Source organism: Desmodus rotundus, chromosome X (genome assembly GCF_022682495.2).
Source record: "Desmodus rotundus isolate HL8 chromosome X, HLdesRot8A.1, whole genome shotgun sequence".
NCBI lineage: Eukaryota > Metazoa > Chordata > Mammalia > Chiroptera > Phyllostomidae > Desmodus > Desmodus rotundus.
Genome location: NC_071400.1, coordinates 100,907,154 through 100,932,990, shown reverse-complemented (window position 1 = coordinate 100,932,990; position 25,837 = coordinate 100,907,154). Strand labels below are relative to the sequence as shown.

General features: G+C 58.7%; 1 protein-coding gene across 2 annotated transcripts in view; it reads right to left on the bottom strand.

Annotated features, from left to right (window-relative positions):
- Positions 1–5,152: 5,152 nt before the first annotated feature.
- The window catches only part of LOC112313315 (S-geranylgeranyl-glutathione receptor P2RY8), a 30,339-nt gene continuing 9,654 nt past the window's right edge, over positions 5,153–25,837 (bottom strand). Inside the window, exons 1-2 of one of the 2 annotated variants that reach the window (XM_053917289.1) lie at positions 19,781–19,885; positions 5,153–7,654 (exon numbers count right to left, since the gene is read on the bottom strand). In XM_053917289.1, coding sequence (XP_053773264.1) covers positions 6,559–7,620 — 1,062 coding nt within the window. In that variant the 5' untranslated portion in view covers positions 7,621–7,654; positions 19,781–19,885 and the 3' untranslated portion in view covers positions 5,153–6,558. Of the gene's footprint in view, positions 7,655–19,780; positions 19,886–25,837 lie in introns of those variants that run through there. The other variant, XM_053917288.2, reaches the window with a different exon arrangement.

The window sequence follows — 25,837 nt, the reverse complement described above, 5'->3', positions numbered from 1 at the left end:
GGGCAAATGGAGCCCCGCCCCCGACGCTCGCCCCGCCCCCGCTGGGAGGAGGTTATTGCAGGTTAGGGTCCTTCGTGATCCTCGGGTGGGAACGCGGAGATCGGATTTCCCGTGGGCGCCGTGGGGCGCTCGCAGACGGAAGGAAGCGTATCTTCAGGAGGACAAACGTGGGTGGTGGATGGACAGGCCCGCACAACATCTCCGCTAAGGCGGGTTTCTTGATCCCTGCACAGTGACGTCAGTGTCGAGTGAGGGCGGGGATCAGCGAGCGGGACGGGAGCTGCCTGGTGTCCGACCACTAGATGGCAGCACCTGCCCTCCAAGCTGTGATCGGGACACTATGTTCAGGATTCGCCGCGCGTTCGCTGGGGACCGAATCACTGCCCCTTGAGAACCACGAGGAGGGGGACAGACAGATGAACAGACAGATGTGAGAGAGATTCACTCTATACAGTTAGATGTTCAATTCATGGATGATAGCTAAACGGACAGAGAAGGATGGAGAATGGTGGATAATTGATGATGAACAGGGAGACGAATAATAAGTTATACACAGCAGGACAGAAGACACAGGTACAGGGTAGACACACAGACAGACTCTGTGATTCTAAGGCAGGCTCTCAGCCTCCAGGACCCCACACGGACCCCCTCCTGGGGGACCCCACCGAGGGGTGACCGTGCACCAGCCTGCTGCTCAAAATCGGGCTCTGATTCCCATCTGGCCTCCCAGGATTCAGCCCACGTGATTGGGGAGTCAGCTCCCGATTGGTTGCGGTTCCTGTCTCCCTCAAATGTCAGAAATAATCATAATAAATTGTTGTCAAATGTATCAGGAACAATCACTATCTTTAATCATTAATACTTAATTATCGTTAACTAGTCAAATAGTGCTTAGTAATCGTTAATATTTCTTTTTTGTTTTAGATTTTTATTTATTTTTAGAGAGGGGGAGAGAAACGTTAATGTGGTTGCCTGTGAAGCGCCCCCTACTGGGAACCTGGCCCACAACCCAGGAATGTGCCCCAACCTGGAATTGAACCAGCGACCGTCTGGTTTGTAGGCCGGCCCTCAATCTGCTGAGCCACACCAGCCAGGGCTGTGTATCAGAATAACTGTTACTGTGTCAGTCACTCGAGGGTACGCACAGCACCATTACAAAACGAATCATCTCTGGGTACCGCCCAGGACTCTGCAAAGGTCAGAATTAAGGTGTAAGCACCTGCTTCTCAGTCGCCAGAGGGAGGGTGTCCAGGGGCCCCTCTTTGTCAACTGACCTTGAGGATGCCCCTCTCCCTTCTCCATGGGCACCGATGGCCTCTTTGTTTTCGTCAGGATGAAGACGGGGCAGGACTCATTTCAAAGACAAGCCTGAAAACTGTTTTTGAAGGACCAACCTGTGAGAACCCAGCCCCTGGTCATTCTTGCAACACCTTGGGGAGCAATGAGTGGGGTCACCTCCCACCAAGTCGCTACCAGAGCGGACGCAAGAGTTGCCTATTTCTACCCGGAAGATACCATCTCGTAAGAAAAATAGGTGGTTTATTTGGTGACAGTTGAGATTTACAGAGATTGTCAAGTAAAACAGAGACTTTGCATATGCTCATCACATCCTTCCCGTCACGCTCATGTCCTGTGTTCGTGTGGCCCGTGGGTCCCAGCCGAGACCCCGTGTCTGTCTGCACACTGAGTCCGGGACCCCCGCTGCCCAGTGCGCCTTGGGGGTCCCGTTCGTACCCGTGCCACCTTACTTGGATGAGCCAGAGCCCTTCATCTTGGGACTGCTGAGGAGACCGCGTGCCTGGTGATGGTTCAGGAGGGCCTGTATGTCAGTGCAGCGGCCGGCAGGGTGGGTAAGGGAGACACTGGGGATGGGCCAGGTCCGCTTTAGGCTAGGGAGTGAGGCAGGGATCGCACACCCACCCTGGGCTCCCCAAGGCGTGGGCTTGGGTCCGATTCCAATCCCGGCTCAGACACTCAGCAGCTCCGGGTGGGGGGTGGTGTCCCAACCTTTGTATGCGTCACTTTGCTCCTCTGAAAAATGTCACCAATGCTCACCTTGTTTTAGTGGGATACAGGGGACCGACCATCCATGTGAAAAGCTGCATGCACCCCACTCACCAGGCCCTACCGTTGTTCCCCACTCAGGGGGGATTTACTTGTGGGTCCCTTATACCTGTCATTTTCAGGAAGAAACTCCCTGCTGAATCTTCACTCCCATTTATTTCCACAACAGATGTGTTCTAATAGCAGGAAAGACTTTTTTTCTTTTCTTTTTTTTTTCTTTTTTGCATCAGAGAATCACAGATCTGTCCCAAGACAGATCAGAAAATACAATCTTACAAAGTCGGGGTCCAGGCTTGGACCTTTCGCACAGGCAGTCGGGACCAGGAGTGATTTGTGCTTGGGCAGAATCGCGACGGCCTTCTCCAGGGTCGGTACATCTCGGACTGCGTTTGCCCGTGTCGTCCGCGGGAAGAGTCAGAACGTGGGACGGAAGACAGGTTCCTGGCCCGGCGGGACGGCAGGTAGGGGTTTGGGCGCCGCAGCCGATCGCTGGAGATATTTTGATAGGGTCCTTTGGGGAGGCCGAGGTGAGACTGTGGACAACGCAGGGTGATTTTGATGCTGTCTGCAGCTTTTGGTGTGAAAACCACCATAGTATTGATGGAAATGTGGTCCCCCCGCCCCGATAATGACAGACAGGTGCATGCCAGAGCATGATGAACCCTGAAAACATCATGGAGATAAGAAGCCAGCAGGTGCCACAGCACAGGTGGCATGTGAGCCGCTCACAGAAGCACAAAGCCTGCAGGATCCCCTCACAGGAGGTCCCTGGGGCAGTGGGGTTCACAGAGACGGAATGTAGAGGGCAGGAGCCGGGGGCTGGGGAGGGCCGTGGACACTCAGTGTTTAACGGGGGCAGAGCTTCCGTGTGGGGCGATGACAAAGCTGTGGACAGGACAGCGGGGACGGTGGCACGACCTCGTGGCTGTGCCCCATGCCGCTGAGCTGTGCCCCGCCAAGTGGCTAAGGTGGCAGGTGGGCTGTTGTGTGTATTTGACCACGATGCACAAAACTCAGAAGGAAATTTAAAAAACAACAAGAACAACAAAACCAGGAGTCTGGAGAAGGTTTGCTCCTTGCAGACACAGCAGCTCTGAATGCAGACAGTTCCAGGAGCCCCCAAGCCGCTCGCTCTGTGCCCTGCAAAGTCTTCCTGAGACGTTTTCCAACACACCACGTGCATTTTTATTTTTATTATTTTTAGTACAGAACCACATCGTGAAATGACATGTTCTCTTCACCCACACTCCACTATTCTGTGTCCAGCACGCGGTTGTTTTTCTTCCAAGGCCCCCAGATATGTGTGCATGCAAAAATTCATGGGTATGCATGTGTGTGAGGCGTGTAGAGAAGGATTCATGCATGTGTGTCGCCGCCTGCTCCATCCGTGTGTCCTCCCAGATTCCTGCCGTGTGCCCAAACGTGGGCTGATTGTGCCGTGGATGGAGATGGTTGTCACCGAAGGTCCCAGGGGGCTGGTCGGAGGTAACATGAGGGTTCCCTGTGAGGTGGGGGACTCGGGCGTCCCAGAGAGAGACCCTGTGCACCGGGAACAAGGCAGAATGTCATCAGGGTGCTCTGTCTCCCAGGGCTCCTTCCATCCCCAAGAGCAGAATCCAACCGCCACGGCTTCCATGCCCTCTCGGTTTCCCAGCTGCTGAGCAGGTGAACAGTGGGAGTGTGTCTGTGGGAAAACACGCACCGGCGTTGTGAGTATTCGGAATGTGGACCGAGGCCGCCTGGCGTCTCAGGTCGGAGGACAGAGTCTGCCGGACAAAGTGCCTGCCACCAGAAGCCGCAGCACCGCGATGGGACATCCCAGACACCCTGTGTATGCCCAGGGACCTCAGCGGCACTGGGAGGCCGTGCATAGCGCCGATGGGGACGTCATCGGCTGCCCGCAGCTGCAAGGGGCTGCAGGACAAAATGACAATGGTAATCATGCTGAGGGTCGTGCCTGCTCACATAGCTCCCTCTGAGCCACGGCCGCGGGCCACGGGGAGCTGGCCTCCACTCCCGGGACATTCTGACCTAGACAGCTGTCCTCTGGACTCTGGCTGTGGGCCGATCACTCGTGACCCGGCTTTTCCGTTCCACGCACGTGGTTTGAGGTGTCTCACAGCTTGTTTTTGCACCCGAGGACTGAGGGTCCCCCCCCGGAACACGGGTGTGTTGGCGAGGTGCTGCTCCAGGGTTTGTGGCCCAGCTCTTGCTGAGTTGGCCATGCGTTCCAGGGTTTCGGTTCGGGGGAGTCCCCTTTGTGGAGGATGGGGGCCCCAGCCTTTTTCCAGTCACCTGCTTCCGTCAGTTGAAGGAAGAGCTATCCTAGGTGCACCTCAGGCTGTCCCACAAACGGCTCGATGGCGGCATCATCACCTTGCAGGCCCGTGGATGTGCAGGGACGATGGGCTCAGGCAGCGCCCTCTGAGGGCTGTGAGCGACAGCCCTGTGTGTCTGTGGCCCGGGGAGCACGGGGCTGAGGGGACCCTGAGACCGCTTCCTGGGTCCCCAAGACAAGCTGTCCACCTGCATGAGCTTCTGCCCACAAAGGACGTACGTGGGCCGGAGGCCAAGGCCGCACATGGTTGGATTCTAGCTGTAGACACAGGCGGGGGTCTGGAGCCCCCCAGAGCGGGTATCAGGGTGCGCAGTTTACACACAGCGGGCGACAGGCGGACCCAGAATCCGACAGGCCCCCTCACTCCTCCGAGCCTGTGTGGAGGGTCCCCCACAGGCCCTGTGCAGCCTTCACCTGACTGCAGAGTGGCCGCCCCGGCCCATGCCGCCAAGGGCTTGGGTCCCAGGAGGCAGGGTCCCCAGGGAGCCAGCCTGGGGCTCGGTGGGCCTTCATCCCCTGTCCACAGGTTAATGCTTCCATTTGCTGGAGCCCTGGCCACAGAATCCTGGCGTGCCTTCAATGCGTGTCCTTCTGCTGGGGTAGCCACAACACGTGACCATGAACTTGGGGCGTGAAACACCAAGAATTCATTCTCTCCATCCTGGAGACCGGACGTGTGAGGTCCATGTGTCCCGGGGCCGTGCTCCCTCCACAGGCTCCAGGGAGGGGCCTCCCTGACTCTTCCAGCTCCTGGGGCTGCAGGCGTCCCTCCCATCTCTTCCTCCATCTCCACATGGCTTCTCCTCTGTGTCTCCTCTTCTGTCTCTCCTCAGGGCACTGTCATTGGATGCAGGGTCATCCTCACCCAGTACGTCACATTCAGAGGTCCCAGTGGGACATACATTTGGGGGGGGCACAGTATTCACCCCACTACAGTCGTGTCTGTTTTCTTCCAAAGCAGTGGGGGCAGAAAGCGAGGCTCAGAATCTCCATCAGCCTGTTGGATGCCCGAGGGGAGGCCGCCTGCCCTGCTGACACCCCATCCTCTTGGCCTCCAATCTCACCACCTGTTGGCCCCTCCCAGCCCTCGCCGGGCAGGCTCAGGGCTGTTCCCCTCTCTCGTGCATTTCTTGCAATGTGTGAAGTGCCAGAACTCTGCTGTTTTGGGCAAGTCCCTGGCCTCTGAGGACCTGCGGTTTTGGCTCCCTAGACGCCCCAGGGCTGGCAGCCCCTCATCTTCCCAAAGCAGCAGGGCCTCGGGGTGGATCCCAGTGCAGGAAGTCCTGTGCTGAGCTGGCCAGCGGGCACCGAGGGGCTCAGTCAGTGCCGCTCCTGTGGGCTCGTGTGGTCGGGCGCCTGCTCCCCCCAAAATGCCGTGGATCAGTCTGGGTGGACAAACCACCTCGGACCTGGGGGGCTCTCCATGGCTCAGGGCTGTCTCCGGAGTGGAGGGAACCCTCAAGGGACTCTGCACCCAAAGTGTCCTGAGGAGCACACTGTAGCCTCAGCCGGTCACTGTTGTCACTCGGCCACCTCAGCAGCTGCTCATGCCCCCGGAGGCCCTCAGCGGTCGCCGGCTGACCCGCACCAGCTGGTCGCCCTTCCTTCCTGTGGAGACGTGTGATGGAGTGGGTGCCCACACAACTCCGAAGGCCCCGCGGTTGGCCCATGTGCGGGGCTGGGAGCTTGCAGAGCACAGGGACGCTTGTCCACAGGGGTCTGGCTGCATCCCGGCGCCGGAGTGACCACCGTGACATGTGTATGACGTCCGGGACACACTGGGCCGGAGCAGCAGAGTGCCCGTGGGCATCTCAGACCAGGCAGGCACAGGCAATGCGGCAGGTGGGTGGCCCCCGCAGGACACCAGGGTCCGATGGGGACACAGCAGGAGCTGGCTGAGCGCTCAGGAGGGGACAGGCCGGCCGCCCACCACCCTCAGGAGCAGGGAACAAGTCTGCCTAGCATGCCGCCAGCATCTCCCCCCAAAACCAAACCCCGCTGTCCGTCTGTCCCGCCGCTCCGTCTGTGGGCCAGGGGCCGTGTCCAGATGCTGGGGGTCACACCAGCTTCTGTGGCAGCCTGTGGCCCCTCGCCCTGGCTTCAGGATGGATGCGGCAGCAGCAGGAAGGAAAACGCGGGCCTCCCCGGCGCCCGGCTCAGAACACGCTCTCCTGTCTCTGCAGGAAAGGCCGCGCGGCAGGCTCGAGCCCGTCGACGGGGCCGGTGGACAGCGTCCGGGCGGAGAAGAGGCTGTCGCGGCGCGCGTCCGAGGGGCTGGGGGGCGGCGGCCCCGAGCGCAGGTAGCCGCGCAGCCGCAGCTGGAACTCCTTGGAGGCGAAGTAGTAGACGAAGGGGTCCAAGCAGTTGTTGAGGCAGCTGAGGCAGAGCGTGAGCTTGTAGACGTGGTAGTAGCTGGTGCCCAGGAAGAGGCGGCCCACCATGTGCGCCAGCAGCACGAAGTTGTTGGGGGCGAAGCAGGTGACGAAGGCCAGCAGCACCACGGCCGCCAGCCCCACCGCGCGCCGCCGCTGCGCCTGGCGCTGCGGGTCCGCCGTGCGCAGCAGCTTGAGGATGGTGGCCGTGTAGCAGGCCACGGTGACGAGGAACGGGACGAGGAAGAGCACGATGAAGAGCGTGAAGAGGAACATGGCCCACATGGCCACGCTGGGCAGCATGGTGGACTTGAGGACGTCGAAGCAGGTGACGATGCCCAGCTCCTCCACGGCGTAGGTGAGGTCGGTGCGGGCCAGCGGCGACAGCGCGCCCAGCAGCAGCGCCCACATGCCCACGCAGGCGGCCAGGGCGTAGCGGCGGCGCCGCCAGCGCGCGGAGGCCAGCGGGTACACCACGCCCAGGAAGCGGTCCACGCTGATGCAGGTCATGGTGAGGATGGACGAGTACATGTTGGAGTAGAAGACCAGCGTGACGACGGTGCAGAGGCGCGCGCCGAACACCCAGTGGTTGCCGTTGCAGTGGTAGGCGATCTGGAAGGGCAGCACGGCCGCCAGCGTCAGGTCGGTGAGGCTGAGGTTGATCATGAAGATGATGGACGGGGACCGGGGCCCGATGTGGCGGCAGAGCACCCACAGCGAGAACAGGTTGCCGGGGATGCTGACCAGCGCCACCAGCGAGTACACCGTGGGGAGCACCACCGCGATGGCCGGGTTCCTCAGCATCAGGATGGTGGCGTTGTCCGGGCGGCTCATGTTGATGTCCATGGTGCCGGGCGCCCGGCGAGGGCTCGCGGGCCGTCTGCAAGGCAAAGGGCATGGCAGTGAGGGGGACACAGAACGGGGTGGCCTGTGCCGTGCCAAACGCACAGATGGAAGAGGGTCACCCGCTGCCCGGGGTACGGCCACGTCCAACTTCCTCCCCCCGTTCCCCTTCCTCTTCCTTCTCTCAGCGAGCAGGCATGTCATCATCTCTGCCAGGGAAATTCCTCTAACTGCCCACCACCCAGTCATTGCCCGCCTGGTAAACCCCTTTCTTCTTGGAAGCCCAGGGAGCATGCTGCGAGGCACGGCGCAGTGGCAGCAACATTGGGGCCATGAGGATGCCAGCACTGCAACAGTTACAAAGTCACAAGTTCATCCTGCAAGTAGCTCTGTGTCTAGTTGCAACATTGTTTCTCCAGGAATTTGCTGGGAGCCCGGTTTTGTCATTTGCCTGGTGTCCCGTCATGGCAGCCCCAGGTGGTGCCTTGTCCCAACACCCCGGGCCTGGCTTCCTGCCTTCTCCTGCCCTCCGGGCGCCTATTGGGAGCTGCTTATTAAGGGTGGGGGCATGTTGCCAGCCCTTCACACATCATCCCTGGCCCTCCCTCTCTCCTGTCCCCCTGGGATGGTCTAAGGCCATGAAGCCACGGCTGGAGGGAATGGGCTATTGTAGCTTCAAGGTGAGACTCAGACACACCCTGTGCATGATGAGCCTCATGTGCCTGGCGTGGCTGTGAAGCCCCAGCAACTGCCAGCCTCCCGAAAGGTGCAGAGACACTCAGGACCCGAAACGCCCTGAGGACAGGCCCGGTGTCCCATCACCTCCTGTCCGGGGCAGCATGGAACATGCCCGGGCCACCCTCCAGGAAGGGACCCAGGCTGTGTCTCCAGATGCCTTGTGCCTTCCCAGGAAGGGGTCCAGACTCACATTCTTTGCCATTCGTTCCGTAAATACCACTGTTTCCCTTGGTTTAAAACGTCTGGGGCACCCGCTTCCTCGCTCACCTAGAGTCTGATTTCTCTGTTTGAATGGTGGGAAGGTGCAGGGTGGGGGAACAGCCTTAGTGTTCAATGTAAGAAAAATAAAGAAATAAAAGGAAGGCCTGTGCGTTCCCTTCCTTTCCAAGAAGACGCCTGCATCGCAGTCACCTGGATGGGGACAGTTCATGAGGCTGCAGGGCACACGGTCAGGTCACATTTGACGTGGAGCTGAGAATCCACCCAGCATTCCACGTGCATGTATGGGGCCACCTGCAAGCCCCGGGAGGACAGTCCTCGCCACCACCCAGCCCCACTGACACCTTGACCTTGGACGTCCAGCCTCCAGGAGCGTGACGAAGAAGTGCCCCTTGTTCGCGCCGCCCCGGCTGTGGTATTTTGGGACAGGCCCGTAGCTGTCGTAACCCAGAAGCCCTGATCCACTGTGTGGCCGCTGCCCTGCTGGAGCGGCAGGCGGTGGGAAGGCAGCACTGCGTTCCCGTGTTACAGACGGGGCCACCGAAGTCCCCAGATGGGACAGGCGTAGAGCTGCGATTTGCCAGGAGCCAAGTGGCTTCGCCAGCAGTCTCCACCGCCTCGCCGTGTCTCGGCATTTTCCCAACCGCGAGACTCACACCGGTGCTATGGACAACGCCATATGATGTGATGGCCACAGGCCGAGTCCCTGGGCCTCGCGGTGGGGACAGAAACACTCTCAAGTCTCCACAGTCCCTGCCCCTGAGGCCACAGAACCCCTGCAGTGGTCCTCAGACCCGTGCAGGGCTGCTGCTGTGTTCTTCCTTGGGGTACACCGTTATTCTGGCCCCGAAGCCCTTTGTGCCCCTGTGCTGGGGCCACGGAAACCCCAGACACAAGACTGTGGGAGCCGCCCGGAGCCAACATCCGCAGGATGCCACGCTGGGTCCCTGGTGGGGGTGCCGAGCCCTGTCCTCACGCCGGTTTGTGCCCGAGGTCCCACAGCAGGCTCCGGCCACCTTCTCGTTGGCAGGTGGCTATAGGAGCAAGACTGGGGGCTCCTGAAACTGGCCCCATCGCCACGCCTGGCTCACCCCTGTCCAAGGCAGATGCAGGAGGCTGCAACACTGCCCTGTGCCCCGGGGCGGTTCCTCCTCCACCCCCCCACCCCCCGGCTGCCACTCCCAAGGGCGTTGGCCTTTTTGTCATGGGGTCTTGGGGGGCAGGGTGGCACTTCCTGACCCTCAGTCAGCAGGAAACACTCGGTGCATGTGCCAGAGAGACACCCCTCGCCACCACCCACGCCACACAGGAGTGGATTTTACTCACGGGTCAGCCCACCCAGATGAGGTGTTTGTCCCTGCGGGGAACACGCCCGCGCGCCGCCAGCCTCAGCCCAGAGCTTCCTCTAACCCAGTTAGAAAACGGCCACCCCGCCCTCGGGGTTTCGCTTTGCATGTGCATGCTGGCCCAGGCGCCCCACGCCGGCTGTGTGGGGGCCGGCCCCGCTGCCCCGGCCAGCTGGGACGCCCTGGAACTCAGCACCGGCAGGCACATGTGTGTCTCAGGGTCCGCTCGCTGCTGCGGGCAGACGTGAGAGGCAGTCGCCATTGCTAGGGACACAGGGATGGGGAGGCTGCGGGGGGCTTTAGAGATGGCTCCACAGGGCAGGTCTGAGAGAGGACAACGGCGGCGGGGGCGGGAGGGGGGGGGGCAGACGCAGAGCCACAGAAACAGTCCCTCTGCGGCGCGTGGTGCTGTGGGCTTCCCAGGTCAGCAAGCGTCGGGGGAAAGTTCTTTCCACGCCAGCCGGTGTGGCTCCGACCGCCCTCGCATTTGCGATGGTCCCGGCACGCTTTGAGCTTCTGCGGATGCCGAGTTCGGCTGCCACTGATTGGTGAAGGTCTTAGGACAGGTGCCCAGGCAGGTGAGGGGCGTCACGGGTGTCGAAAGCCCATGCTGCCGCATTCACGGAGTCTTTCGCAATCCCCCCAGGGTTTTATCTGTGTCATCTGCCACGAGCAGTCTGTGACCGACCACCCGAGGGTGGCTTCCCGGCGTCCAGGCCCTGGTGGGAGGCCTGATGCCTGGGGTGGGGGGGCGGTGATGATTCATAAAGAGACCACCTGGCCGGTCACGGCACGCAGACCCAGCGTTTGTGGTCTGCACCCGGAGGAGGCTCCAGAGCGTCAGGAGGGGAATTTTATGAAATAAGCAGAACCGGCTGCTTTGCGTGGCCCCCGGGTGCCGGGCGAGCGGAGGTGGTTCTTGCCAAAGGCAGGGGCACGGGGCTGCCCCGGCAGGTGACCGGCCGCCGTCCCCGGCTCGCCGGCGGCAGGCGGGAGCATGTGTGCTCCGCCACACAGATGTCTCGGAGGCTGTTTGGCACCTGTCAAGGGTGACTGTGTATCTGCCCACAATCTGTCTTTAGTTTTTCCGAGCGGCTTTATTGAGGTGTGATTTACATAGTATAACGCATGCCCGTTCAAAGGGTACAGTTCAGTGGTTTTCACTATGATCGCAGACACACAGCCTTCGCCAAAAGCGCCAGCCCGCACGGTTTGCATCGCCCCTACGACCAGTCCTCCACTCCTCGGCCGTCCCCTCCCCCCTCGCCTCCCCCCCTCGACCCCGGCTCAGGCCCCATTTACCAATGTTTTTCCATAGCTAAGATCCACACATCATAAAATGAGCCGTGTTTAAAGCTGGCCATTCCGGGGCCCTAACCCCATTCCCAGTGCTTTCTAACCATCACTTGTATTTGTAGAAAAGTTTGAGCCCCACGAAAGGAGACCCGTCCCCGTGAGTTGTGACCACCATCCCGGCCCCCAGCCCCTGAGAACCGCTCGCCCACTTTCCCTCTGAGCGGATTCACCCGCCGTGGACGTTTCCCACACATGGAATCCACCCCACGGGACCGTGGGTGTCTGGCGTCTCTCATGGGGAATCGTATGTTCAAGGTCTGCCCACGCTGCAGCCTGAGTCAGAGCCTCCCTCCTGTTCGTGGCTGCGTACTATTCCACTGTGTGTGTGAGCCCTATTCTGTGTACGTGGCTCCTGTGAATAACTCCTTGTGTCTCTCGCATGCAGCTCCAAGACACCCCATCTGAAGGCCCGGGGTGCTGAGTGCGGGGTTCCTTCGGTCTCAGTTGGGGTGGGTCTCACTCAGGGGGGTGGTGGAAAGGATGCCACCCCAACAGCAGCCCAATGAGTCCTCCTTAGGGACCCCTCTGGTGTTTCTTCCACAATAGCCACCAGCGTTTCCTGAGTGTGGGGTGGGGGGGTGGGGGCAGGGGGCTGAAATCAGGGTGGGGACCAGAGGGCCCCGTGGCCAGGAAGCCGGAAGCCGGCCCCGTACAGTATGGGCGGGTCTCCCTCTGGGTGTGTGGGGTTTATGGTCACCGAGTTTGCGGTGTGTTGTCATGGAAACCCTGGGAGGCAAGGCAGCCAAAGCATCCCCAGTGGGTCTGCTTGCTCCTGGTGATGTCGGAGAATCACACGGATGCTCACCCAGGCCGTTGTGCCCTCGCGCCACCAGCAGCCCCGGGAAAATGTCCGGGGGACAGCCGTGTTCGTCCCCGCTGGGGGAGGGGCTGCTCCTGGCGTCTGGTGGGTGGGGGCTGGGGAGGCTGCTCAACAGCCTCCAGGGCCCGGGACGCCCCACATCTGAGAGCCCCCAAGGCTTCTTGTCAGGGTGCAAGGCTGGGAAATACCAACCTTGTGTGAGAGTGTCTGTCTTTCTGTCTCATCCGTCTGTCTGTTTGTCATCTCTCCATCCGTCCATCAATTGCTTGTGTATCTACCTATTTATTCATCCATCATCCATGCATCCATCTCTCTATGTATCTGTCTATTGTCCACCCATCCATCCATCATCTATCCACCGTCTATCAATCATCCATCGATCTATGTATCTACCTATCTATCCATCCGCCGATCGATCCACCCATCCATCCATCATCCATATGTCTTTATATCTGTCTGTCTCAGCGGTCAGCACCCAGGGACGACTCTGCCGTCCAATGTCACCCTGTCCCGACCCAGTCTTCCATCTTCCACACCTCTCGTAGGAACACACTGTCCGTCCTGTAACTATGAAAGGCCCCCACCCTATTTTCTGAGCGCCCCCGTGGCTCCTATTTCGCAGTCCTCACCCTCTTCCTCCTGCCCCGGCCGTATTGCCCTTGTTCCTGCTTCCCACACCAGGGCTCGCCCTCGACTCCGCTCTACCACGGGCTCAGCGTCTGCATGGCAAATGCAGGAAGGGACCCGGGAAAGCACAACACACTCGGGAAGCAGTGCTCCCTGAAGGGAGCCCGAGCTCACCCCACGAGCACGGCCTGAGTGTCTGCCACCTGGGGCTGCACAGCCTCGCCCGAAGCTGGTGTCGCTTGGGTGAGGTCCGGAGGGGACAGCGCCTACCCCAACATGTCCTTCCAGGACGTGGCTATCAACCGGGCAATTGCAGAGTTTGTGGGAACACGAGAGGCAGGCGGTTGGTTGGAGCTCCGCGCCCGCACCAAAAGGCTGTGGGTTTGATTCCACTCAGGGAGGCAACCGATCGATGTGTCTCTCTCACACTGATGTCTCTCTCTCTCTCTGCAAAGTCAATAATCACATCCTCGGGTGAGGACCAGGGGACAACAAGACCCAGAGTGACCGAGGACAAAGCCAGAAGACTGCTGAAAGCGACACTCAGCAGCACAGAGCGGTACTGGGGGGGAAACTGAACACAAACAGGTCAACAGCACAGAATAGGGAGTCCAGGTAAGACCCCATAAAGGCAGGCAGCTGATCTCGGACAAAGAAGACACAGCAATACGACGGAGCAAAGATATTCTCTCTGACACACAGTGCCAGGAACTCAGGATACCCACACGCCAAAATTAAATAAAATTAAATTAAAAATCCAGACACAGGCTGTCCTCTTTCCTAAAAACTAACCCAAAACGCCTCACAGACCCAGGCATGGCGGTGACTTGTCCCACTCGACACCAAAGACCCGACGCGTGAGCGAAGGAAGAGATGACGATGATGATGCAGCCTTCCTCAACACCAGCAGCTGCTGCTGCGCACGGCAACGTCAAGAGAAAGAGAAGACCAGCCGGAGACTGGGAGAAAATGTTTCCGAAAGACACGCCGGGAGGCAGACCGGTATCCAAAATATACAAAGATATCGTCACACTCAGCGTAAAGACAGCCCGGTGTTGGAGACGGGCCAGAGCGGCAGAGACACCGCACCAAAGAAGTCACGCCGATACGGCAGAGAGCCCGTGAAAGGCGCTCCCTGTCTTTCGGGAAACTGCTAATTTGTCACGAGGAGATACCACCCGACTTGTGTCAGAATGCCTGAGCTCTAAGATCTCAAGACCTCTGAATGCCGGGGTGTGGTGGGGGGACACACAAGGACACTTGTCACTCGATGCCGGCCATGATGCGTGGGCTCGTGCCTCAGGAGTGTCCTCCGGAACACTCCACACCCAGGCACGGCTCCCGCCCTCAGCGTTTGCTACTTTTGCTGTCGCGAGACGCCTGGAACGGTCATCTGTCTGGCCCCTGAGCGAACACTGTGTTGTCCCACCGACTTGAAAATGAGGACAGAGGAGCAGCGAGCAGGGCAGGTGGTGAGCGAGCGCATGGGGGAGCCGGGGGATGGGCCCTTCTGTGTTCTCACCAGGACCCTCAGATCAAAGGGTGAGACTCCTCTGCGCTGAGCAGAGGTGTGTAGAATCTGTCCCGCCATGTGCATTTTCCTCTGGATTGCACAACCAAAGCGCCCACTAAGGAGCGTCTGATTTGCATGCCCTTGTCCGTCTCTGGGCAAGTAAGGTTTCATCTGTGGGCCCCGCCCAGATGGAAGCCCAGCTCTGTCATCTTGCGTTCGGCCGTGTTGTCCACCGTAGGGCCCAGCCAGAGGGCAGGCCCAGCAGGCAGAGCCCAGATGCTGCAAAACGCCCGGAGCCCGGGTTTTAGTCTGCAGCATGGTGGCTGCTTCCCGAGTTCGAGGGGCGCACCCCTCACTGCCGTTCACTGCCTGAACTGCAGCTGCAAAACCAGCCTCTGGGGCAGGCGGGCGGGGGGGCAGGAAGCCACTGGGCGTCTGCAGGTATGAAGATCAACGGGAGGCCGCTCTGCAAGAGCAAAGCCAACCGCAGCCGCCGTGGGGGCGGGGGGCCTCCCGGGAAAAAGGGCTTTGCACGGGCCACGTTCTGGGAGGTTCCAGATTGGGCCAAGGGTCCCTGGACCAAAGCAGAACTTCAGCAGTGCTCCTACGTTGGAGGGATTTGCTTAACAGATTGGGGTGTGGGTGTGTGCGTGTGTGGGGGAAAGAGAGGGAGATAGACAGACACACAGATAGATGGAGAGAAACAGAGATAGAGACAGAGAGAGAAAAAAGAGAAAGAAGGAGAGAAATAGAGAGAGAAGAACAGAGAGAGAGACACGCAGGTACATAAGTAGATATATAAATACATGATTGATTGATAGATGTAGACGATAAGATTACACAGATGCGTGTATAGATCATCGGTACGGGTAGATGGATGATGGATGAATGCAGAGACGGACAGGTACACAGGTGGAGAGATAAGCTACGTGCATAGGCAGAGGATAGAAAGCAGACAGACAGACAGATAGAGAGAGAGATAGACCGGTGATAGATACATTTGCAAGGATGATGGATGGACACAGGCAAACAGACGGACGGCTGATCGACAGAGGGCCGGGACAGATGGAAGGGAAAGGGAAGCCCTCTGGCCCCAAATGTTTCCTCGTCAACGGCCTCCTTTCCCCGCGCCGCTAGCTCAGCATCCCAACGAGCGAAGACGTCACCTGTCCCCTGCACCCAGTCTACTCCCAGCCTCCTGCCAGCGTTGATAGTCCCATGAACTCCAATGCTGGCTTTGTTGGCTTCCGAGGAGAGCAAGGTCGTCCCTTGAAGGGAAGGAAACCAGCACACAGGGCCTCAGGGGAGGGGGCGGTGGAAAATGCCCGTGGGCTCCGACGAGACCCTCCCTGTGGGAGTCCAGTTTCCACCTAGAAAGAGGGGGACCCTACTAGGTCCCTGCAGCCAGCTGATTATTCTCTCACAGTTCCGAGGTCTACATGCCCAGGATCGAGGAGTCGGCACGGCTGGTCCCTTAGGGGGGACGGGCCAGCGGTCACTCGAGGTCCTTCTTCAATAAAACGATAAGCTGTGCATTGAAATGACATAATCGAGGGAGAAGCATTTGGGGCAAATATGCTTAAGTGTTGCATTCCTGTAGCCATCTATTGTCTGTCTGTCTGTCTGTCTGCCTATCTATCATGTCTTTTAGCCACCTATTTAATCTTATCTTTTCTCTGGACTTTTTTTCTCGACTCTGGGTCATGTCTTCAGTTGCTTCTAAGGACACTGGATGTAGGCACACCCTGACCCAGGGCGACCTCCTCTCATCCCGTCTGCAAAGTCCCCGTTTCCAAATGAGATCTCGTTCCGGGGTTCTGGGTGGACACAAATTTGGGGGACTATGTTTAACCCCAAACAGGGGTGTTGATGATGACCCAAAAGAGTGTTTGCAAATGTAAAGGGGTTGCTCAACACTCTTGGTGTGGCCCCACGTGGGAGAAAGTTCTTAATAGATTGTTCATCCCTTCAATCAAACTGTGGGCTCTGGGCTGCGAGCCAGCTGCGCCTAGGTGAGGCCTGAGCAGTCCAGGTATGAAGTTGTGGCTGCAGGTGACGTGGAAACCCTCTGTGCACGCTCTGAGCAAGGACCAGACTCATCCCTCCCCCCTCAGCTCTTCACGGCGTGCAAATTGGCCCATGGAAGCCACCCAGCAATTTCTCCATTCAACACAGCGGTCCCACACCCCAGCCATTCTGCTCCTAGGTGGAGCCCCAGAGAAATGAAAACATATGTCCACACAGACACAGGCCCCCATGAGCTGATTGCAGCATTATTCACAGTCTCCAAAGAGGGGGAGCAACCTGAGGGTCCTTCCACAGATAAATAGACGCACCGAATGGGGCCCAGGCACACCGTGGAATAGTACGCAGCCAGGAACAGGAGCGAGGCTCTCACTCAGGCTGCAGCGGGGACGGACCTTGAGCACAGGAGGCTCCATGAGAGACACCAGACGCCCACCACCCTGTGGTGTGGATTCCCTGTGTGGGAAACGTCCACAGCAGGCCAATCCACAGAGGTAGAAAGTGTGTCGGTGGCTGTCAGGGGCTGGGGGAGGGCGATGGCAGTGGGGCTCCTTGTGGGGAGATCAAAGTGTGCTGGACCCAGACAGAGGGGGAGGCAGCAGGACATCGCGAATGTACTCGATGCCCCCTCATCACGCACTTCCTGGGTTCAGTGCATGTTGTGGGAGATTATATCTGCATTTCACAACTGCCTCGAATTGCAACAAAAAGTCAAAAAACATGACTGCTTCCCTTCTCTGTGTCTTTGCTGGCCGGTGCCTCCCCACCCCCCACGGTGAACTCCTGGCCCCTGGTCCTGGCACATTGTCACACTTCCGCCCCTTTGTTTGGGTGTCCTTATCTCTTAGGTCACCGGTGCCGGCCGCCCACGCTTCTGGTCCGTGGTCCCTGCCGGTCATTTCATCTCAGGCTCGACCCGGGTGGGGAGCAGCGGGAGGAGCTGCCACCTCTGCCTACTATGCTCCCAGGTTGCATCTCTCACGCTGTGATCCCGGAAGCCAGCGCTGGCTGGGTCGAGGTCTCCAGGGGCTCTTATTGTTCCCATTTCCTCCATGTCCAAGGCCACTGGTCTTCCTGGCCTGAGGGCCTGGACAGGACGTGGAAACCTCAGGCCAAGGCTTCCTGCGGCCCTCAGCCTGCACCTCCGCTTGGTGGAGAGGCGTTTCCTCCTAGCGCTGTCCTCGGAAGACCCTCCGTACAAATGGGGAAACTGAGGCATAGAGGGACTGGCATGCTGGGTGGGAGATGCAGCCAGCACGGAGGCCCGACGTTTTTGGACCAGAGGCGGAAATGCCGCAGGGCACAGCCCAGGTTCTGGTCAGTCATCGCCGAGCCTCTCAGGCTCTGTCCTGGTAGACCTGCTCCCTGAGCTGTGGGCTGTTGTGGGTCCCACCCTCCTGGTCCCCCCGGTGGGCCTTCCGGGGCTGCCCTGCGCCATGAGAGGTTGGTTTTCCCTAAAGAGGGAAAGTGCCCTCATTTCACACCATTCCACCCTGAGCAGCCAGGTGGCCGCACCTGCTCCTCAGGGGAAGGGAGCCACAGGCGTGAGGACAAGTCACACCAAAGGGGAGAAGAGACACAGGGTCTTAGCCAGGTGCCCCGACCAGCTGTCTACCGCTGCCCAGCTGAGCTGCCCTGGGTCCTCTCGGCCTGCCCGGGCAGTGCCCTGTGGGAGTGGAGAGGCCAGTGCAGCTCCCAGCCACGGCCCACCATGGAGAGGTGCGCAGAGGGCCACTGGTGGCTGTGGATCCCGGTCTGGGCAGGTTTGCCAGGTCGGTGTGGGGCACAGAGAGCGGACTAAGCCCTTCCTCCTGACTTGTTGTCTGCCCAGATGTACAGCCATGCCGGCGGGACCCACTCCCCGACGCCTCCCATTTTCCTGCCCAGCAAACCCCTCACCCCTCTCTCTGCACCTGCGCCATGCTGGGGGCCACAGGCCCACTCTCCCACCTCCCCCTCCCTGCCCAGCCATTGCTCCAGGCTCGTGGCTGAGGGCCTGCCCCTCAGCCAGGCATGGGTCAAGGACCCCACTGTCCTGAGTTTAGAGCTGGACACACAGGAGGGTGTGGATAAATGCAGAGCAGATGCATGAGTGACACCCCACATGTTTCTGGAAAGTGTGGAGGGAGTGAGTGAATGCATGCATGGATGGGTGGGTGGATGGATGGATGAATGGATGAATGAATGAATGACACCCAGCATAATCCCCATACATGCAGAGTGAATGAATGAATGTATGTATGAATGTATGAATGAGGAGTGAATGAATGAATGGGTGGATGGATGGGTGGATGAATGAACGAATGAATGAGTGACACCCAGGATACTCCCCATACGCGCAGAGGACTGAATGCATGAATACACGACTGAATAAAACAGAAACAAGGTATCTTCCCTAAATGTGCAATGCGTGAATGAATGGTTGACTTAGTGGTTGAGTGAGTGAATGAGTGTGATCTGCAAGTGCAGAGAGAATGAATGATTAAATGCATGGACACATGAGCAGAAGAAAGGAGCGTGTGCAGTTGGGTCCAGTCCCCCACTCCTAGGCCCTGGACCAGCTGTCCTCCTGCTACAGTGGGACCAGGTGTTCAGCCCTTATCCTCCCTCTTGAAGCTGTGTGGTCCTAAGGACTGTCAATCATACAGGAGTGGGTGTGGCCCATGCCTACCAATCACAGAGCTCCTTCTAGCTATGCACAGGGACTGGTCCAAGGGGTGGCCGTCTGACCCTGGCAGAGAGAGGCCAGGGCTGTCAGGGACCCTCTTTCCCTCCACACAGAACAAGTGACCTTCTTCAAAACTCCCAATAGCCTGAAGCTACAGGACACAGAGATGGAGCTAAACTAGCAGACAAGAGAGAAAGAGAGACAGAGGGAGAGAGGGAGAGAGAGCAGGAGCTGATGACCACTCGAGCTCCTGGATCAAGCCATGCCTGAAGCTTCTGAATTTCCTAATGACCCAAGTTAGCCATTTCTACATTGAGCTCAGCTGACATGAGTCAACAGTGCAGAGCTTGCCAGCAAAAGCCTTGTGACTCACCACCCACTAGGAGCTGGCAGTGACCCAAGTCGCCGGACACAATCCCAGAGGGGTCAGGTTCCAGGGGACCTCACCCCTCACCACCATGTGCAAGAGACGCCCCGCACCTCCTTCTGCCCCTGTCTGGATATGGATCTTGGCCAAACTTCCGAACTCACAGCCTTTGCTGGTTCAGTGTGTTAACATGTGCAAGAATCACAGCTTTGCACAGCCGCCTCTGCACAGCACACCGGCTCCCATGCAGACCCTGTGTTCTCTCTGCATGCCCCACAAACAGGTTACAGGAACTTGGGGGGCCCAGTTAAAACAACACACCCTGAACATAGGTGAGCTGAGCTGAGCTGAGCTGCACAGAGCTGCCCCCCCCACCCCTCTAATTAAACGGCACCTTTAAAATGGAGACGTCCCCCTCGCCCAGGTCTGCCGTCCCTCCCTGGGGACGCTGTGCTGTCCGCCCCATTCTGGTCCCGGGACTTACGGCCGAGGTCCTGGGCGAGCTGGGTGGCGGTGACCCTGACCCTAGGGCTCCCCTCGGAGGAGGCTGCCAGCGGACGGGGCAAAGGTGCAGCTCTGTGCTTGCTCCCTGGAGGACCCGCGCCTGTCTCCCAACCGGACGCGTAACTGACACAGTCCCCCAACCCTCCGGGGACCACGAGCGTCGTTATAACGGCAAGCTGTCATCCGCAGATTTAATGAAACGCAGAAAGGTTACGAAACCCAGAGCCACCATGGATAAAAGAGGTTCCTCTTTTTCACGGGAGGCCCCCCGGGGCCAGGGGTGGGGGGGGCACACAGCCACCCGAGGGGACTTTACGTATGTCTTTAAAAGCACATTTCCAAAATCATGTTGTTAGGAAAAAAATAAGTTTCTCCTCCACAGACAGAGGAATCATTTCCTGCAGGTTTGTTGTGGGGGCACCTCGTCATGCATTGCTACGACTATATTTCAGAGTCGGTTGTTACTTTTCATTTAGGTTTTCCATCTGTGTTCATGTGAAGTCCTGACATGGTGCTCATTTGACTGTGTTTGAAGGGGCCTCTGTCTTGCAGTGAGGAGCTGAGTGCTTGCTACAATGTTTCCTGGTAGTGGGTGCGCTTTCTCGGTTGGAGTCCACCCGTGCAGGAACTGAGAAGGGACCCACGTTCGGAGAATGCGGGCACAAGGAGCCTGACGGATGTGACCTTGTTAAAATTGAGGTTGTGGAGTTGGATATTAATACTGGGTGACTGGGGACAGAGTGGGTCTTTGCAGAGGGGATGCAGGTGAAGTGGGGTCCGCAGAGGGGCCCTGATCCCACAGGACTGGGGTCCTTATAAGAAGAGGAGATGGGGACGCAGACACACCCAGAGGGACGCCCGTGTGAGGACACAGGGGGAGACGGCCGTCCGCCCACCCAGGAGAGAGGCCTCAGGGGGAGCCAGCCCTGCCCGCCCCTGCGTCTCAGCCTCCAGCCTCCAGGACGGGGAGGAGGTGTCTGTTGTTGAAGGCGGCCAGACCGGCAGCCCCACCGAACTACCACGGGTCATTCTCCAACTTTCAGAAGAGATGGAAAAAATCTAACCCAAAACAATATACAACTGTGCTGACAATCACGCAGAGCAAAGGGCAAAACTCCAGGCTTCCTTTCCTGTTCTTTTTTTCCTTGTAACTCGAGGGGAAATGACTTGCAAAGAGTGCAGAGAAATGCCTTGTGCCTTGCGCATGGCCCTGCTGTGTCCTCAAGGAGGTGGTCACGTGGGGGAGGGAGGCCCTCTTACTGTCCCAAACTGTCACTCAGCAGACCTTCAGCCCGTTCCCCCAAAGGCCCTCCGGCTCTTGGACACCGGACACCCCTGCAGGCTCAGGGGTTTGCAGGCCGCCGGCCCCTGGGACAGCTGATCTCCCTCTGCGCTAGCGTGTGGGCTTGCCTCTGGGATTTTTCACATTAGCATTGTTTTATAGTGTTTTATACTGTTTTTGCGTTGTTTTATGGTGTTTTAAAGATCTATTTTATTCTCATTGGAGAGAGAGACACAGAAATATCCACGTGACAGACAAACATGAATCAGTTGCCTCCCGTAGGTTCCCTGACCGGGAATCGAACCCACAGCCTCTCACTTAGAGGATGACGCTCCGACCCAGTGAGCCACACCGGCCGGGGCCCACGTCAGCGGGGAAGGAGCTAAGTCACTGCAAAACCACGCCCCACGGAGGGAGAGTGATGTGTAATACAGTGGTAGCTCGGGATGCTGTCTCGTGTTTTTGAAGTGCGGCCTTCCTTTTGCGAACGCCAGGGAAAGTGAGGCAGGAGGGGGCCAGGGAACCCATCTCCGTGGGTTCCCTGACCTGGGAGCAGCATCCCCGGGGCTCCAGGCCACACGCACGGATTCTCTGAAGCTCAGGAGTCCGTTGTGGGCAGGCGCTGCCCCGGGCGAGGGGGATCTTGGGGGGTCTCTGCCTCTCTCCAGCCTCCACACGCCTGGGCCGGTGCCCCCTCTTTCTGTCTGCAAACGGGGTCCGTTCCAGGAACTGCTCTCACCAGACCACACGGCAGCTCTACTTCTAATCATTGGATGAACAGGTAGATAAACTGTGCTTTATCCACGCCGTGGAATACGACGCAGCCGTGAACAGGGGTGAGGCTGCCGCTCAGGCTATGGTATGGACGGACCTTGAACACAGGAGGCTGTGGGCGAGACGCCAGACACACAAGGATGGAAACTGTAGGATTTCCTCCGTGTGAGGTCCCTGGAGCCAGACTCAGAGACAGAGAGCAGAACTGTGGGTGCCAGGGCCTAGGGAGGGGGGTGGGGACCCAGGGTTGAGTGGGAACCGAGCTCAGTGAGGGACGACGCCAACGTCCCGCAGAGCAAAGGTTTAAGGGACCCTACTGAGCCCTTCGGCGCTTGTTAAGAAGGCCCATCTCAGGACTGGGGCCCCACGGCGAAAGGGAAACCAGATAAAGCGCAAGAAAATGAAATGAAGCTCTTGGTAAGAACACGGGGCTTCCGCCCACCGGTGTCCGAGGAACTTTCTGGTTGGCTGTGGACGGAGGTAACGCCACACGGCGGTCACCGCTGTGGGGGTTTGCTGGCCTGGGGGCAGCCCGACAGATGGGCGAGAAATCTGGGCGGCTGGGTGGCCCCGTGTAACTACAGGGTCCCCATCAATGCGTGGTGCAGGCGCCCGGTTCAGAACGCAAGTGCGGTGGGGGCAGGATTCAGTTGGGGGGCACCCATGTGTTTGCACAGCCAGCCAGGCCCACAGGAAGCTGTGGATGACCTCGCCTTATCAGCAGGAGGTGGCCTGCGGGCCTGGGGTCTGCCCGCTCTGCTCGGCCCCCTGGGTCCCCCTCAGAGCTCACCTCCCTCCCCGCGTGTTCACAGCCACCTATCACGTGAGGACCCCCCTTTGGTTCTGTGTGCGGCCCCAGCCTCCCCAAGCTGTCAGAACAGACACACCTGGGCAGGTGGCCCCCCAGCTGTGGCCACCAGATGGCCAGCTTTGTGGGGATCCGGGGTTTCCCAGGACAAGGGACTTTCAGAGTCCCTGGCAGCAGAGGCCAGCCAGTCATACCTGTGGGTGACGGGGGAGGGAAGTGAGCCAGGGCAGAGCCAGGCTGGGCTCCAGCCTGCGGTCCCCGAGCTGCTGTGTGATCTCGCTACTGTCCTGCGGGATGCGGGGAATTTCAGCCCTGACCTTTGGACGAGTCCCAGGGCCGTGCGGGGCCCTGTGTGACAGAGAACAAGACAGTTGTGAGTGTCTGCAGTTGGCCCGAGGGTCCGGCCCTTCCCTGGATGGGCGTGGGGCCGGCTGAGGTGCGTCTGTCCGCACTGTGGAAGGCATGGACATATGTGTGCGCCCTCCTGGGAGGGAGCGCTCAGGACTTCGCAGCCCCCGGGTTTCGGTTTGGCTTTCGTTTTTATACTTGGAAGTCAAGTCATTTCTCGGCTGGGGTTGCTTGCAGCCGCCCCAGACGGTCCAGCTCGCAAAGAAATGAATCAACGGCCTGGATCCTTATTTTGTCTTCCTGCCCTCCCCGCCCCCGTGACACGAACTTTGTGTTGGTGACAATGGGATAATCCCCATGGGGGCGTGGAGGGGAGTTCCTCTTTCTATCCCCCCCCCCCCCCGGGACCCTGACTGCTTCTCCCACACGCACCCCTGTGCGGCCCCCACTCGGCCCTGCTGCCCAAAGCTGCTGCCCCTCTGCCAAACGGCCCTCTCGCTCCCTAGCTGACCATACAGGATGGGCCCCCACACGGGCAGCCTGATTGACGGGTTCTCTGGTGTGGAGGGCTGAATGGGGGCCCCCTGAACATGTGTGCGTCCAGGTCCTGGCCCTCGGAACCCGGGAACGGGACCTTATCTGCAAACAGGGTCTTTGCAGGTGGGATGAGGGAAGGGTCTGAGAGGAGGTCGTCCTGGGTCAGGGCGGCCCTGCGTCCAATGACAGGGTCCGGAGAAGGACAGAAGAGGAGACGCAGACCCAGAGGAGAAGCCACGTGGAGACGGAGGCAGAGATGGGAGGGACGCGGCCACCATCCCAGGGACGCCTGGAGCCCCCGGAGCTGGAAGAGGCAGGAAGGCGCCTCCCTGGAGCCTGTGGAGGGAGCGGGCCCGGGGACACCTGGACCTCAGACCACTTGGACCTCAGACGTCCGGTCTCCAGCGTGGGGGAGGGTGACTGCCGGTACCTTCCCCCTTCCTCTGTACTTCACGGTCCTTTGTCAAGACCACCCTAGGGAATTAGCACAAAAGGCTTTTTCTGGGCACTAAATAAGCACTTCCAGGCCGAGGGCTCATAGTCTAAGTTTTAAGATATGCAAACAATTTCCAATATAACATGAACATTGCTATTTAAACAGACAACCGCTGGGGACCACTTGAAAGGTCTAAGAGTCGCAAATTCTTAACGGTATGGGCTTTAGAAGTCCTCACTTAGATGAGCTATGGACCAACTCTCTTTAGAGATTAGAGGATTTCTGATGGTCCGCTTGTCACCTGGATTTGCCCACCCCATTGTTGTCAGATCTGCGTCCTCCGTCCCCTGCAGCTACCTTTGAAATTCTTTTATTGGGGAGGTTTGCAACCGTGCCCACCAGGAGGATGAAAATAGGGCTGTGCATTCAAACGAGACCACCTGTTTCACTTCCCTCCCTGCGAGCCCACGGGGCCAACCCATCTCTCCTCCTTAAATTCGTCCCGGAGTCCAGACTGGTCAGAGCAAGGGAATTCGGGATGCCCCTCGGGACATAATTACTGAATCGAAGTACATGTCTGCTGGACGCTACTTCCCGAAAGAGGTTTCTTATGAATTTCCTAATGTGCTATGTTCACCCCTCTCGTGCACCTGGGAGGTGGCCCCTGGCCGTCAACACAGGTGTCGCCAGGCAGGGGACGCGGGGCCTCTCGGTTTGGGGAACCTGGGTTGAATATTAACGAGGTGGGTGTTCTTGTTGGTTGGGGACACTGGGGTGATGGACCACGGTAAGACTTCTCCTGCAGGACAGCTTCCTCAGGTCCACCCAGCATCCGAACATTGTTTTGACCTTGAACTGTAAGGGATCAGAATGGGGACCGAAAAAAAAAAAAGATTTTTCTTGTCCTGCATTGGATGGGGAGATAAATAAAGGACTTTTCAACATGGGTCGCTGAGACAAGATGTTCCTTATATGTTGGGGCGTCTGAATGGAGATGGCTTGAAAACCAAGCATGGACAGAGACCCCAAACCCTGCGTGTCCCCATTGGAAGGCTCCTTCTGTCCCAGATCTTTGGGCAAGGAGGCGGAGGGGACAGCCCAGGACCCAAGGGGACAGGCAGGGTGCAAAACCCATTCTGGACGGTTTTGCTCTGGCTTTCGTGTGCTTGGAAGTGCATGCTGACCTCTGCCTCCACCTCACAAAAGACCACGCGTTTCTGTTCGTCTGTCATTAAAAGGCTTTTCTCCGTTGTCCTCGGGGTCTCCTCTGCAGCTGCTGGGTTGTTTGGAAGTGTGCAGCCATAGAAGGCTCTTTGGTCTTCTCTTAGTTACTCGCTTTCCCCCAAAGTCCTCTGAGGTGAGGGAGTGAGTCCTTAGTGGATTCATGCGGTGCCCGGCTGAGGCCTGCGTCAAACACACCAGGTCCATTTGGTGACTGTCGCGAAAATGTTCGTGCCCGCGGGGTGCAGAGCCTCGATAAGGAAATCTTGGGGAGCCACAGTCTCAGGGCTGGGCACATGTCCTCCTCGTGTCCTCTGTCCTGTGGGGTCCCCACCTTCAGCAGCTAACAGGACAAAGACTTGTCTATTCATTTGTCCTACAGAAGGGTCCAGCCGAAAGTGGCCTCGGACCGCTGAGTCTCACCTGAAAGCCACCTGCAGACCACACTGAGGTGCAGAGGCCCGTGAGCCTTGCTGTGGGCAGAAGGCCTCTCTCACCAGGCCACGGGGTCAGCCTCTCTTCAGAGATGGGTCACTGGTTTTGAGAAATCACAGGTGAGGAGAGGCAACCCCCCCCGCCCCGGGGGATTACTCGTCTTGAGGCTGTGTAGAAACGTCTGTCGCGTCTGCTA